The sequence below is a fragment of the Manacus vitellinus genome, unplaced genomic scaffold, assembly GCF_001715985.3.
Source record: "Manacus vitellinus isolate BGI_N305 unplaced genomic scaffold, ASM171598v3 scaffold_8_pilon, whole genome shotgun sequence".
NCBI lineage: Eukaryota > Metazoa > Chordata > Aves > Passeriformes > Pipridae > Manacus > Manacus vitellinus.
Genome location: NW_021940864.1, coordinates 13,235,603 through 13,250,156, shown reverse-complemented (window position 1 = coordinate 13,250,156; position 14,554 = coordinate 13,235,603). Strand labels below are relative to the sequence as shown.

At 40.2% G+C, this 14,554-nt stretch overlaps 2 protein-coding genes across 5 annotated transcripts in view; one reads left to right on the top strand and one right to left on the bottom strand.

Annotated features, from left to right (window-relative positions):
* The window catches only part of PLEKHH2 (pleckstrin homology, MyTH4 and FERM domain containing H2), a 49,090-nt gene extending 45,819 nt beyond the window's left edge, over positions 1–3,271 (bottom strand). For 3 of the 4 annotated variants that reach the window (XR_003916362.1, XM_008932910.3, XM_018085186.2), the window contains exon 1: positions 3,149–3,271. Coding sequence is in view for 3 of the 4 variants with exons in the window: in XM_008932910.3 (XP_008931158.2) it covers positions 3,149–3,271 (123 nt within the window). In the remaining variant the exon portion in view is untranslated. The remainder of the gene's footprint in view (positions 1–3,148) is intronic. The other variant, XM_029965034.1, reaches the window with a different exon arrangement.
* Positions 3,272–8,135: 4,864 nt separating this feature from the next.
* Positions 8,136–14,554, top strand: part of THADA (THADA armadillo repeat containing) — a 163,115-nt gene continuing 156,696 nt past the window's right edge. The window contains exon 1 of the mRNA XM_018085265.2: positions 8,136–8,464. The gene's annotated coding sequence lies outside the window, so the exon portion shown is untranslated. The remainder of the gene's footprint in view (positions 8,465–14,554) is intronic.

Below are 14,554 nucleotides of genomic sequence, written 5' to 3'. Positions count from 1 at the left end.
TAAAGGTTTCTGCTTAAAACTCAGTTCCACAGCCATCCTAAATTTGGCATACTGGGATACTTTCTACATCATTCCTTAAATTCCTGTAAAGACCTCTCCCACTTACAGCAGCGGCTTCTGCTTAAAACTCCAACAAGGTCTCTTTCTTTGCACATTAGATTTATAAATATAGACTCTTTACTTGGCAAAATGAAAAAATATTAAAAACTCAAACAAATAAACAACAGCAAATGGATTAAGTTTTCTGAAAACACTGTGTATTCTGTTGCTTCTCTCTCTTCTTCTCCCCGAGGTCACTAAAAAATTTAAGTTCTGCTAGACTGCAGAAACACATTTACAATGCAAATTTCTCAACCTCCTCAACCACCAAGGTTCAAGGATGACTACTCGCTAAACTTACAAAACACGGTAAATAGTTTGTTCTTCTAAATTAGAACACATCTACTGGAATAATACACTCAAGACTTTTCGTATTGATTGTTCATTTATTTGCAGGGGCAATATTAAATAAGATAACTGTGCAAAGGTATTTCATTTCTAGTGTGTCAGAAAAGTACTTCAATTAATCCACAGCCTGAATACATTTACAGAAGCACACAGGTCACAGATAAAAATACTGGAAATGGATAGATTCAAGCAATCCCTTATTTAAATCTGGTTTTAGACTAAGTTATACAACAAATATAAGGGGAAAAACTCAATGGCAGTTTCTGAAAAGCCCTATACATAGTGTAACAGGATGTAAACTCCTTTTCCTGATGCACTGTCTTGAAGAGGTACCTCTCAAACACACACACAGAAAGGCTAGAGAATTACCATCAATTCATTTCTCTTATCTTCCTGTAGAGACTACCTGTTTTTGTCACAGTATCATTCTTACTGTTTTCTACAACAATTACATAGTATAATACCCACAGGGTTTTATGTCTGTCACGCCACAGTACTGTGATTTCTGTTGCTATTTTGAAATGGAACACTGTCTGGTGCTATTGTTCAATGTTTGAGTACACATTTCATAGCATAGAGATGATTGTAAACAAAACCACAAATAAAGGCCTGTGCTAATCAAAGTAAGAGTGAGAATTATTTATGTGCTTTGCCAATTTGTCTCATTCTGTAACAGGTAACAAATAGGTACTAGAAAGTACCTATAAAGGCTGACATCAGCTGTATTATTCTTCGTCATTAGTATTAGGAAGATCATCAAGTACTGGCCAATCAAGTCTTCATTATTCACTTTGCTATTTCTCAAATATATTTGTGAGAAACAATTCCAGGCAGTTTAATTTCAAACTACCGTGAGTCTGTCTTTCCTTTAACAAATACTGAGAATTGTTTGTATAATTCCAAAAACTAAATATGTGGAAAAAAAACCCCACTGGATTACTGGCAAATAAAAACAACTCCCAAATACACACAAACACTTTAGTTCCCTTTTTGAACACGGTTGGTTTTGAATTCTTCAAGACTGCTAAACTTGCAGATGAATATCATCTCATTTTGTTGAGCTCTGACCAGTCTTGAATGCATATACCAGCTGAACTCCAGCTGATGACTGAAAGATTCATATTAAAAAGTCAAAGTGACAAAGTAAGGAGAAGGATTATTTTTCAGGAAGTCTGCTAATGCTCTGCTCAGGAGAGCAATATATCAAATTATCCCAACTGAATACTTGGTGGACCTGTGGTCTTTACCAGAAAATGTTTCTCCCATTTGTAATTCTTGTAAACACTTCACTTTTTCTAAAATTTCTGAGAAAGATAAGGCAAATTAAAACAAGAGGGCAATAACATGACAAGTGCTTAAGATTTTTTAAACTATTCTGGAGTCATGTTTATCACAGATGTGAGAGCGTAATTTGCCTTGGAGTGCTTTGTTTCAGGCACAGTGCTGAAGATTTGTGATTTTATCCCCCTTATTCTGTTTGTTCGGGGGTTTTTAATGCCAATATTTGAAATGACATGATTATGCATATATTTCTGTTAATTTAAGGGGATATTTCTAGCAGTTAACAGCCTGTAAATGCAAACTGTAAAGGAACAAAGTGAAAAGTCAAATAGAAAGCAATAAAATTTCTAAAATATTTTCTTTAAACTCAGATTGTATTGTGAAGGGCTGTTCATGAATCTTAATTTTTTGGTTGCCAAAACTATAATCAGCAGCAGCCACATAAAACATGGTAGTTATGGCTGCTGGAAGGTTCCCAGAAAAGTCATGTCCACTGTTTAGCCACTTCACTTCAATCCAGAATCCAAAAATGCAGTGGTCCAAAAGGAGTAAAGACACAGAATAGATATGTATGATCTAACAGTTCCAACTGTGTAAGCATCCAATAATCTTGTGGAGTGTTACAGAAGACACTGTTGTACTCTTTGATGGATGTTCTCCTCCAAGACCAATGATAGTAACTCATTAACTTATCTGTGAGCCTTGCAAACTGGAATGAAAGACACAAGTAGCTTTCCTTTTTTATTTTTTTTTATTCTTAAATGAAATTTTAAAGGATGGCTTTTGAACAGCTTATTGTTCTTTCAAAACCGAATATTCTGCAATACCTCTTCAATGAGGGTTTGCCATACAGAAAATTTGCAAGATTAGGTAAACAATTTAGAGTTTCTACCTACACTGCTTTCTAATAGCAATAAAGTACATATTTAAACAGTATTCTTCAAATTAAATGATACAATACTTTTCAACTTCCTGGGTCCCCAGACTCAGGTGATGAGCCATAGTTGGAGGTGTCTTATTATAGGAAAATAAAATCTGGTAAATTACATGATTCAGTCAGGAATACTGGGGGAAATAATACTTCTGGATTTTCTCTGCAATGATTTCTGTGTCTTATCACATCTTAAATACTCAATAAATGTGTTAAATACTAATTTCAATGTTGTAAAAGTGATTACTGGATACATATTTTTTTTCTGCAGAGAGTTGCCAGTGCGCTCTTATTTGAAAATGAACATTCTGATGTGTGAAATTCTTTTACAGCATTAAAACATGCCTGTTGTCCATATATTTTGTTTTAAAATGCTATTTTTCCTTTTCTGAAAAAACCTCAGTACTTGTAATCTCAAACCATGACATGTGATCAGCCCCCATTATAAAATAATTTATACAGCATTAAAATTCATATGATGAGACTTACCTTTTCCGCTAGCAATTCTCTGATCTTGCTTGCTTGGAGACGAAATTTCATTAACTGTGACTCCAAAGTTAAACATCTTTCCTTCCAGTTTACAGTACCTTCTGGCTCTGAAAGTTCAGCCATATTTATGCTGGAAAAAAAAAAAAAGGGAAAAAATCCCCATATCAAATTGAGTATGTATTTAATGTCTGACTTTTTTACTGTACATACTAACCTATTTTATATAAATCTTAAGAATGTCCCCCAATTTTATACATGTACAGTTTCATAAAACTTAGTAAAAATACATTAGTTTACAAAAGCCCTAATCATAACTATCAAATTCTGAACTCCGTGTTGCTAATATTTAGTTTTATCACATTTTAATTTCTCCTAAAATTTTGGGGCTGCAATTAGTTTTCCTTGATAAGCAGTGACACTTCACAGATCTTAATCTTCAGTTACTGTATATATCCTTTCTTACACAGGAGAGGCTTGTAGAGGACTGAGCTTTTGCTTAGAAAATGCATTACATAGGTGTAACTACCTGTATGTTAGTAGAACATTTGGTTTTATGTAAGTTAAATGTTTGGCAGATGACTCTTTTAGAAGTGTTTTAAAATTCTTACGTCTAATCAAATTGTGTTTAAAATTTAATATCCTTAATGAGATGCAAAGGGGAGTTTCTCTTTCCAAATGCAAAGGCAGGTGAGCAAATAGTTCCTAATGGACCTCACACATGAAAAACAATCCCTTTGCATTAGCTGTTGAAGACAGGACATCCTGGTTCATGCATGTTTTGGTTTCAAATCTGTGCTTTTATCCCCATTTAACAGCTCATGTCTTCTGGAAATTAAACTCAATGTCCTTCTGGACAAGCAGTACTGGAAAAATTATTCAGGATGAGAGCTGGCTCATCATGGTTTGAGTCTGAGAAGCCAAGAAAATCATCTGTGTGCAAGCAGAAGGACTGGGCTCTGTTGCGTTCCAAGTGTTTGTAGACAGTTTAATAAAGAGTAAGTGGAAGGCTGAATGTAACCATTCAGTCTAAGAAGTTCCCTTGCTAAGCAAAGGCCCTGGCCTTTGCAGGGCTTTGAACATTTAGGTGTGGCTTTGAAAATGAAGCCTGAATAGCTCTTAAGTATCCAATTTATCTCAGAAATAACAAACAGACGTAAAAACTCCATTCAGTGGAAGATGGAAGATAACAACAAAGAAAAAACTACAAGTCATAAGGTTATACTGCATGTTTGTCACCTACGCCATGAAAAGTGAGATCCTCACAAGGAAAGGCAAGTAGCCACCATTTTCAGTGTGATGAAGGAGGCTGACACAGGAAAATCATGCATAATACAGATCTCCATACTGCAAGTCTTGACACAGTTAGCATGGATTAATTAACACCTTGGAGAGCCCCCCTCCCCATGACTACTCCAGAACTTCAGAAACCTAAGTTCAAGCACTTCCCTTCCTCCCGGTGTTGGAGGAGGTAGCCCCAGCTGAAACCCCTCAGCTGGAGCTGGACCTATGCATTTATCTTTTCCACTGCTTCTGACAACAGGAAGAAAAAAGGTAAAGGCAAAGCATCACAAGACAGATCAAAGTCATGAGCAGGATTCCAAAAAGTTCTTCACTTTCCTATAGTAATATTTTCTAGTTCTCCTCTAAAATTCCCCAATGCAATTCTTGCATTACTCTCAAGTTCATCATAGCTCAACAGATGAAAAACTGGCTCAAAATTTTCTTCCTTGTCACATACCCTAATTTCCTTGTTTTTTTCATTCCATATCTTAAGTTAGAAGAAAAATTAGGAAAGAAAAACTGAATAAAATTTGTCAGTTTTCCACCACAATCACTTGTCTGAAGATAACCGCTCCATTCTTGGCTCTTTCTTCCTCTTGGTCCGGCAGACTATGATTCAAGCTGCTAAGCCAGAGGTTACAACCATCCCTATTCAGGAATCTCCCACTCAGGAATCCCCATAGAATCACTAGGATTTAAGCATGTTAATAAGATAGCTTCCTGAGTCGATCCTAAAACACCTGAGTTCTAAAAATTAAGTACACAAGCATTTCAACTGCTATCCTTCGAGGTGACCAAGACACTTATTGTGTCTTTTACCGTTCCCCCCCATCTTTTAGGCTTGGCAGAAAATTCCTTGGACTGTCAGGGAAGCAAGTTGCTCACCATTGTTCTATCCCTAATCCATGCTCTTCTCTCCCTTATGCAGACTCCCCCCGTTCTAAGGGAAAAGGTGGCACTTCCAAGCAGCAGCTTCTCCTACTTTACAGAGGGAAGAAGTAGTTTCAGCTGCAGGTTGATCTGGACAGACAGCCTGGACTCTGCTCTCCTAAGTAATGAGGAGTGGCAGTTTACTATTAGATTGTCTATTCAGCTACCTGAGACAAAAAGGGACACAGCCAACATCTGGTTAACAGTGGGATATTTCAGTGTTTGTGGCAGTGAAAACCCAAACGGATCAAGTAATGAAAGAATTTTTGCTTTCGGTAGGGCACAATATCACAGGGTGGAGTTAAAATGTTTGTCTTTCAACAGACAAAGCATTTGAGTAGATGGATTTCTGGCAGTGAACAGTGTGTCCAGCCAAGTAGTTTCTCAATGTCCAAGCTAATTAATATTCCACTGTATAAACATTACAGATAAAAAGATTGAAAATAACTTTTTTTATGGTGGGTTGTTTGCTAGAGATCGTAATAATTTACTTCGCATTTTCCAACAAGCCAATGGGTTCTGAAAATATTTACAGGCACATAATACACTGTTTACAATTGCAGAGTGAATGATCTTACTTAGAATCAATGACTTCCTGTTTCTTGTCTGATTCCCCAAGGGAGGAAAAAAATGAGTTCATCTCTCTTGGCTTAATAGAGTACTCTGAATCAGCACTCAAACCTACTCAGAGTCCGCCCCTTCTTCCTGCTCCAGTTCCCACCGCAAAGCCCTCCATATCCCCTGAGTCTTTAAAAATTAAATCTTTTGAAAAGTAAACTAAAAAAGCGCACATTAAAGCCTTAAGTTCTAATTATTTCATCAAAAATTAATTGAGACAAGTTTGACAAGTCTGGAAAGATTAAATTCGTCATTTTCATTTTTTAAGTTTATAAACCACTTTCTAGGCTTCAAGAAGTCAGAATGTCACATTCTCCCCAAAGGTATTGATATAATTTCCTTTTCTTTGCCGTCTGCTTGGAAATTATCAAAATATATTTCAGGGGGAAGGAGGCAACAGTGTTCTACCTTTTTGAAGCATGTTAAAAAATTTACATATTCCTTATCATTCTGTCAAGTGTTTTCCTCAGTTTTGAACAAAACTGAGTGTTTAGTTAACTAAATGCTTCACATTCTGTCCATATGTTCTGGATGTCCTTTCTGTGCTGGAGAAAGCTTGGTAAGTTCTGCTTCGACAGGTGTGGGTTTGCACAGTACAAGTGCAAATATATACTTCACCATCCCAAAATGTTCACCAGCCCAAATCCATTTGGACTATACCTCTCAAATTTCAGGTCCCTTTCTTCCACCTTTTCATTGACACTTAAAAATTTTTCTGGAGCCATAAAGGTTGGACTGGAGAAGGGAAATAATGAGACACAAAGTGGACCTGTTTAGGAATCAAGGAAGTCATTCTCAGGTTTGTTGCTGGCCAGGGCCCTTACTCACCTCCAAACACTGGTAACTTTATTTTCCATTTGACTCATTTTGCATAATTTTGTGTTCAGACAAACTGTAGTCTAAACTGTTTAAAACTTCCTTCAAAATCTCATTTATGAAATTTCATCCTACTGCTTCCTACATATTGAGAAGTTTGGTTCCAATATATTGAGAAGTTTGTTGTGAAACAACACAGTCAGCCAGGGCCTCCCACCCCAGTCCCAGGCACAGACCCCTGCAAGCCCCCCTGATTTCAGGGGCCAGGCTGCCTGCTCCCAGCTCATTACTGCCTGCTCAGCTTCCCAGGGAAATGGCACAACAGAGAGTTCATCTGCATCTGCATTTGACCAGTGTCAAATGTGTGCAGCAAACAACATTAAAGCACACAAGATCGTTTTATGTCCTTCGCCTGATGACAGCAATTTTTAAGATCGCAGTGTCACATCACACTAAGTACCCATGTTTAATTTTTACGTCACACTCCGAAATCTGGCTATGTAGGTATTTCAAAAGTATCTTCATTTTGGTCGTTTGTTTAGGAGTTGTGTTCTTCCTGCTCTTCTATTTTTGGGACGGCAGCAGGGATGCGGCAGCGGCACTGCCAACTGGACGAGAAGAGCCTGGAACCCACGGGACCTACATCGCCCTCAAGCCCGCCAGTCCCCGCCGAGGGGGACACCGCCCGCGGCACCCCGTGGTCCTGCCGTGACCCGACACACCGCGATGACCGACACAGCATCCCCGAAGCCACCGACGGTGTACCCGGGGGGCACGCGTCGCCGTGCCGGCCGGCGCCCCCGCCGCGCGAGCGACCCGGGAAAGAAAGGGGCTCGCGAAGAGGAGGGAAAGGGGGCAGCGAAGGAGGTCAAAACTGGCCGGCCGTGGGCTCCGCGCCGGGCGCCGTCCGGGCTGTGGGCGCTGCCCGGCGCCCTCGCGCCCGCCCCGCCATCCCCGCGGAGCGGCGCGGCCGCCTGAGCGACGGCCGAGGCGGCCACTGAAGGAGCGGGCCGCCCCCCGGCGGGGGCGCCGGGCGGGGTTTGCGAGGCTCGGCCGCCCGGGAGCCGGCGAGAGGTTCGGAGTTGGGGGCCTTTCCCGGGAAGCGGAGCGGGGTGGTCCGGCCGCGTTGTCCTGCCGGCGGGACGCGCTCCCGGGGCGCCGCCTGCCCCGCGTGCTCCGGCCCCGGCGGGGACGCGCCGGCGGAGGGCGGGGGGAGGCGGCTGGAGCCAGCGCCGCGAGGGGAAGGCTGGCAGAGGGGTCCCAGGAAGGGACGGCCTGCCTGTAGTCCTTCCCCGTACCAGTTTTTTAAGTTCCTTTGTGAATTAGGAATTTTTCCTCTTAATTTCGGAGACGATGTTAGGAAGAAGCATCCGCTTGCCCTGCCGTTTCTCAGCTCCAACGTCGGCGCTTACTGCAGTTTAAATTCCACACCTTGTGGAAGGTCATTTGTCAAGTGCAAACCGGAGAGCTGGAACGGTGCAGCCCCCGGGGCAGTGCTGGGGATATTATGGGCTGAGTGGGTCTCGCAGAGCTGTCCTGTCCTATAGATAACAACACACTTTGTGTTTTGGTTCCAGCTGGGGTGAAGCAGCAGGTGCGTGTGCTGGTGGGTCGTGCTGTCAGACCGCTGTTGGTCCCATACGGTTGAAAAGAGCTGAGAGTATATCTCAGGTAACCGGTCGTCTTTGTGTTTTTTAAAAGACTGCCTAAAGTATTAAAAAGTATTTGGAAAAATTAATTAGTATGTTGCTTGTCCAGCATGTACAGAAATCTTCCTCGTACACAGATTGATTTGGATTGAGTTTTAGGGGTTGTATTTTGTTTGGGTTGTTACTTAGGGAGGCAAAATGTTTTACAGACTCTTCTGGTGCATAAACAAACCACACCTCTCCCTTCCTCTGGTGGCTATTTCTAATGTAGGTGTGCAGACTAAACTGCTTTTTCACATTCATCTGTGAGTCATTGGAAGTGCAGTTTTTTAGTTTGAAAAAAATAAAAAGGTCTTAAAAGCTCAAATATTCCCCATCTGGTTATTATACACAGAATTTCATTTTTTCCTATTCAGTTCAGTACAGCCTCCAATTTTCCACTCACTTGCAGTGACCTTAAAGTATCCCAAGAACTTTCCCGAAACTGCTTCATTTGCTGGTACTTTCCTAAGTGCCTCATGTATTTTTTTAACACTGGTCGCTGAAAAAATGTATTAAAAACATGATTGGTCGTATAGCAAGAAGTGCATTGTTTTCTACCCTATACTTTCTGTCTAGAGTGTTCAATCTACATTAAAAACATTTAAATTGAAAAAAAATTTTTTTACATTACAAGATCTAGCTAAAAGAATCAAGATCAACGTTTGGTTCCCAACAAACACTATACCAAATGCTTTAGCACTGGCCTTTAATGAAAACTTTGACCATATTGTAAACTTCAATAGTGACACGCTCTCTTTGGGTACACCCAAGTGTGCAGAAAGCTTTTGAATCCAGAGTGCACAGAACTAGCGGAGGCTACGGGAATGACGTGCTTGGACCGCAAGAGGGAGAGCAAAGCCTGCTCACTCAATGAGTGTTTCTTTCAGGGTTTTTTGTGTATTGACATTTTCTCTGCCCTCGAGTAATAAAAATGCTTTACAGTCATGCAGCTCTCGATACCAATACGTAAAGAGGCATAAAAACAATATTCTGGAAGAAGGAATAGGGGTATTCAGGATTTTCTCTTAACTGCCCTTAGCTGTGAAGTATGTAGAAGTGGCTAGAATGTGTGGTCAGTTACTGATGGAAATAAAATTACCAGTGGAACAACTGGGATGCATAGAACGAAACATAACTTTGTTTTGTAATTAGAAAGCAAGATGGAAAGCCATAAATCTTCCAGGCAAAACCACAGAAAACTATTATACGTGTAAACACAATCTCAGGAAGAGAATTCTTTCTCCTTACTGTTCTCACTGATGGAAGTTACATGCAAGCAATAATAAACCTGCACAAATTCTTGCAAATATGTGCAGAAAATGCAAAAAACCTGATAGGCAGTACATTGTAGAAGAAAACTGCAAGACCAAGTATTTGCACTTTGGAATGATCATCTGTTAACTGGCTCACTACAGCAGTAAACCAAAGTCAAAACATTATGAAATATTTCCCTCTCTAATGAGGACTCCTAGGTATTAGCCTCCCCATAGGCTGAAGATGTGTGTCACGGGCTTCTTTACTGTAATGGACTTAATGCAAGAAAGTAAATTCTTTGTTATCTTACTAAACAATAATCTCATTTGTTTTAAAGTATTATGAAGATTGTATTGCAAAACATCTACTCTAGAGGATGGAAGCTAATCCAAAAAATGCCACTAGCTACATTCTAGAGATGATCAAGTTGTCATCGAACCTGCAACTAGAGTGTAAAATTTTGGGTTTATGAGACTTTCCTGCATATGTAGAACATGATGGACATGCTGGATCAGAACCTTACCCTGTCATGACAAAGGAGTTCTTCTTGTCCTTTCTCACATTGATAAGCATTACAACCATTTAAGTTTAGGTATTTCAGATTGGTATGTGTGTCTAAAACTGGAAATATATGCCAGGAAACATTTTGTGATTCCAAAATCTTAAATCATACAGTGTCTTCTCTTGAATTCATTTTTGTGTAGATTCTTTGGAAAGATGATATATATACTTGAGACTTGCAATAGAAAAAATATTTTTTATACTAGTTGCAATTACAAAACTGTTATATAAATAAATAGATCATTTTCAAGTGATGTTCAAATTAATTTAAAAGTATCTTGATCTTTCTTAACAAAAAACTTTAAAGGGATTATGTAAGTGGAGGAGGGGAAGGGAGAAAGATCATGCCTGTTCAATTATTATCATTATGATATGACTTAAAATATTGCTGTTTTAAGGCTACAGTTTGTCTTTCTGTGACAGAAAAAAAGGCATTTTATCTAAATAGCCCCTAGTATTTGTGCTTTGGTACCTTTGAATGGAAGAATCTGGCATTACTTTAGTTACTAATAAAGGTTTTTTCTATTTAAGAAAACTACGGTTTATGAGAAAGTCCATGTCTCCCTTTAACTGCTTTTTAATTGTTTGGCGCCACATAGTGGGAAAATTCTATATTGCTCTAAATAATCAATTTCTGAGAGTTTTCAAACTATGAGATTATCATCTCCCTCTGAAAGAAACATAAAATATTAAATATTCTACGTACTGATATAGGCATATCTCAAGAAGACTAGAATTTATAACTTGAACATTAAAGTTTCCATGGGTTAGAATATTTCCTTTAAGAAGAATTTTCACTGGTGGATGTTGATTTGTCAAAACTGTAAAGTCTGTGAGCATAAATCCAGTGCTTAGAAAAAACTTCTGATGAATAGCAGAAATATGCTGGGACATCCCAATAAAAATGGGATGAGCAGGATGTCAGAGCAGAAGGTCAGCCAGGCTGGTACCCAGTCACTTGGCTGTTGTCCTCAGGCAGGGCCCGGGGAAGTTAAGTGTCATTACCCCAGAATACTGTCCCAGTCTCCAATGGTTCAGAGACTTCGTGAGGCAGAAGTTTTGTGTTTTGAAACCTTTGCTGGTTTTTTTTGTTTGTTTCTCCCATGATTTAGCCCAGCTGCTTTTGAACAAATGTGATTTTCAAGATCCAGAATGTCCCAGGATGATGATCTCTGTGGTTTAAATAATTCATTTAGTTTTGGACATGCCACCTACTTGTTTCACTTGATGCCCCTAAATTTTTGCAGAGACAATGAAAGCGTTCTTAGACATTTCTGTCATGTTCCATTTTCTGTTTGAGAGCAAAGTTACAAATTCACTTTAATGGTTACACAGAGAGGTGTAACCCCTCTACCTTTGGCCATCCTTCTTACCCTACTCCACACCTCTGCAAGTCCTACTACATTCTTCTTCTGTAGGGATGAACAATGTACACAGTGTTCAAGGTGTAGGTATATTTATGCAATGACATAGTGATGCTTTCTTGGTTGTTTTTTATTCTCTCCCTAGAAATTTCTAGTGCTACGATCCTGTTTTGGTCTCTGACGAGATCTCTGGCACGCAGCAGAGCAGATCAGAGTCACAGCACCAGTCATTCAAGGGTCTGTTGCTCCTTACCAGCAGATCACAAATTATGAAAAGAGTTACTTTACCTTTTCAAAGCAGTTAAGCCTCGAAACCCCTGCCTGCTGAGCTGCTCAATGGTGGTATGTGAGCTAGTTCTAAGTATGTTATTTTGAATACTGGAAACTTGGTGCTCTTAGAGAAACAAAGCAATTAAAATGTGTGGGTGTTGCATGCTATAATTTAATTTCTTGAGGTGCCTCTTTGCTTTCATTGAACTACAAAGTACAGATTCTTCAGGTGTTACCTGACACTGATGCTTTCCCTAACTGGAAAACCTTGGGGAAAGTAAAGCTCTTTTGGAAAGCAGAAAGTTACTGGAAATAGTATTACAGAAAATGATCTGGAACCTTGAAAAGGTTTTCTGAAGTTGGGTAGCCTGTAGAAAGAGGATCTTACTGAATATAAAATATGCAGGTATTGCATTGGGCTGAAGGAACTTTGCTTACACTAAATGAGGGTGTATTGTCTGATTTGTCTGGAAGGTTAAATCACTTGTGAGCATTCAGTCTCTCTTTTAGCTGAAGAGGATCCAGCATTTAGAGTAGGTCACTGTGACAGGTAGTGCCAAATAACACCATGAATTTCCTAGAAGTAGCTGAACCCAAAACAGAGGGAAAAGTCAGCCAACTAACAATTAAAAACTCAAGTTATTTTCCTTGTGTTTGTATGTAGTTAAACCTTTTCTCAATTCCTTTGGCCATTACCATGTCAGAAGGTACTGTGAAGCTTCAGTGTTAAAGGGGGATCCAGAAGTTTGTTGAAAGTCCTGAGCAAACTCTTGTGGCCTCTAGCAGCTTTAGATTGCTAAGAAAATCACTATTGGGTGAAAGTCAAGTGGCAATATTTTTCTCCCTTTTCCTTGCCAAAATGTTGTTGCTCTTAAATCTTTGTGGAAGCACAACTGCTATGTAGAGCTGGCATTTTACAGCAGCCCCTTTTGCAATAACCATTTTAAAAATGAGTGCAAGATTCCCCTTTTGCTAGATACAAGTTACGGATTCAGGAAAGACCATCCCCATTTGTTAGTTCTATCACTTGCCAATTATGTACTTGTTATATACATTATATTCACATGTGGCCTGGGAGGATTGTGAAAGGCACAGCACGTGGATGTTGAAAACTAAAAAAAACCAAATCTGCTCTGGCAACAAAAGAAACCAGAGAATCATAGAGTGGTTTGGGTTGGAAGGGACCTTAGAGATCATCTAGTTCCAACCTCTCTGCCATGGGCAGGGACACCTTTAACTAGATTAGGTTGCTTAGAGCTCCATCCAGCCTGGCCTTGAACACTTCCAGGAAAGAGGCAACCACAGCTTCTCTGGGCAACCTGTTTCAGTATCTCACCATCATCACAGCAAAGAACTTCCTCCTAATATCTAATGTAAACCTACTCTCTTTCAGTTTGAATCCATTCCCCCTTGTCCTGTCACTACGTGCTCTTTAAAAGATCCCTTTCCAGCTTTCTTGTAGGCTCTCTTGAGGTACTGGAAAATGTATAAATGTATAAATGCTTATATATAAAAAATAGCTGGGTTTGGTTAATAATTCTATAATTTTAGAAAATGCGTAAGTGCTGACAAATTATGAACTGCTGTAAAGGATTGAGAGGTATGGTTAAGAGGAAAGAAACAAATGGAGGGTGCTTTTCAAAGTAAATTTATTGGATTTTTGTGAAGTGTTTAGTCAAGCTCTTTTCTACTCCTTGGAAAAAGGATTTTGCCTATACGAGCTTGATTTGTGTTGGATGCTTTACTGGGGTTTGCTTCCTCTGGCTCTGAAATGTAGTCAGCTTTGGAGTGGCTCTGCTAAGCTGCTGTGTGTGGTAAGGGCATGCGACAAATTAAGCTCTGAAAGACTCAATATCCATTTAAAACTGCTGAGGACTCTCAGGAACTGAGGAGAGAGAGTAGCTGTTCAGAGAGAAACACAAGCTATCATGAGATACATCAAAGTTACCACCAATTTTTCTCAAAGTTGAGAATATGTTTTAAAATAAGGAAAGCTAATTGTGCTTTACAAAGGCCAGCGACCCTTGGGCGAGTCCAGAGACAGGCAATGAAGCTGGTGAAGGGTCTGGAGCGCACGTCCAGTGTGGAGTGGCTGAGGGAGCTGGGGGTGTTTAGCCTGGAGAAAAAGAGGTTCAGTGGTGACCTTATCACTCTCTACAACTACCTGAAAGGAGGTTCGAGTAAGGTAGGGGTCGGCCTCTTCTCGCAGGCAACCAGCTGTATCCGTAAAAGGACGACAGGACAATAGGACGAAGAGATAGTCTTAAGCTGTGCCAGGGGACGTTTAAGTTGGACATTAGGAAGAAGTTCTTCACAGGAACGGTGATTAGCCATTAGAATGGGCTTTCCAGGGAAGCGGTGGAGTCACCGTTCCTGGAGATGTTTAAGGAAATGACTGGACGTGGCACTCGGTACCATCCATGGTCTAGCTGGTAAGGCGGTGTTCGGACACAGGTGGACTCGATGATCTCAGAGGTCTCTTCCAACCGAACTGATTCTGTGATTCTGAGCCTCGCGTTGTGGTTTACCTTTTAGTACAGACAAGTATTTTCAAAGAAAGGCGGCACCCGCTGCGGCCAGAGCGCGCAGCGGGGACGAGAGAGCTGCGTGGGGCGCTCCTC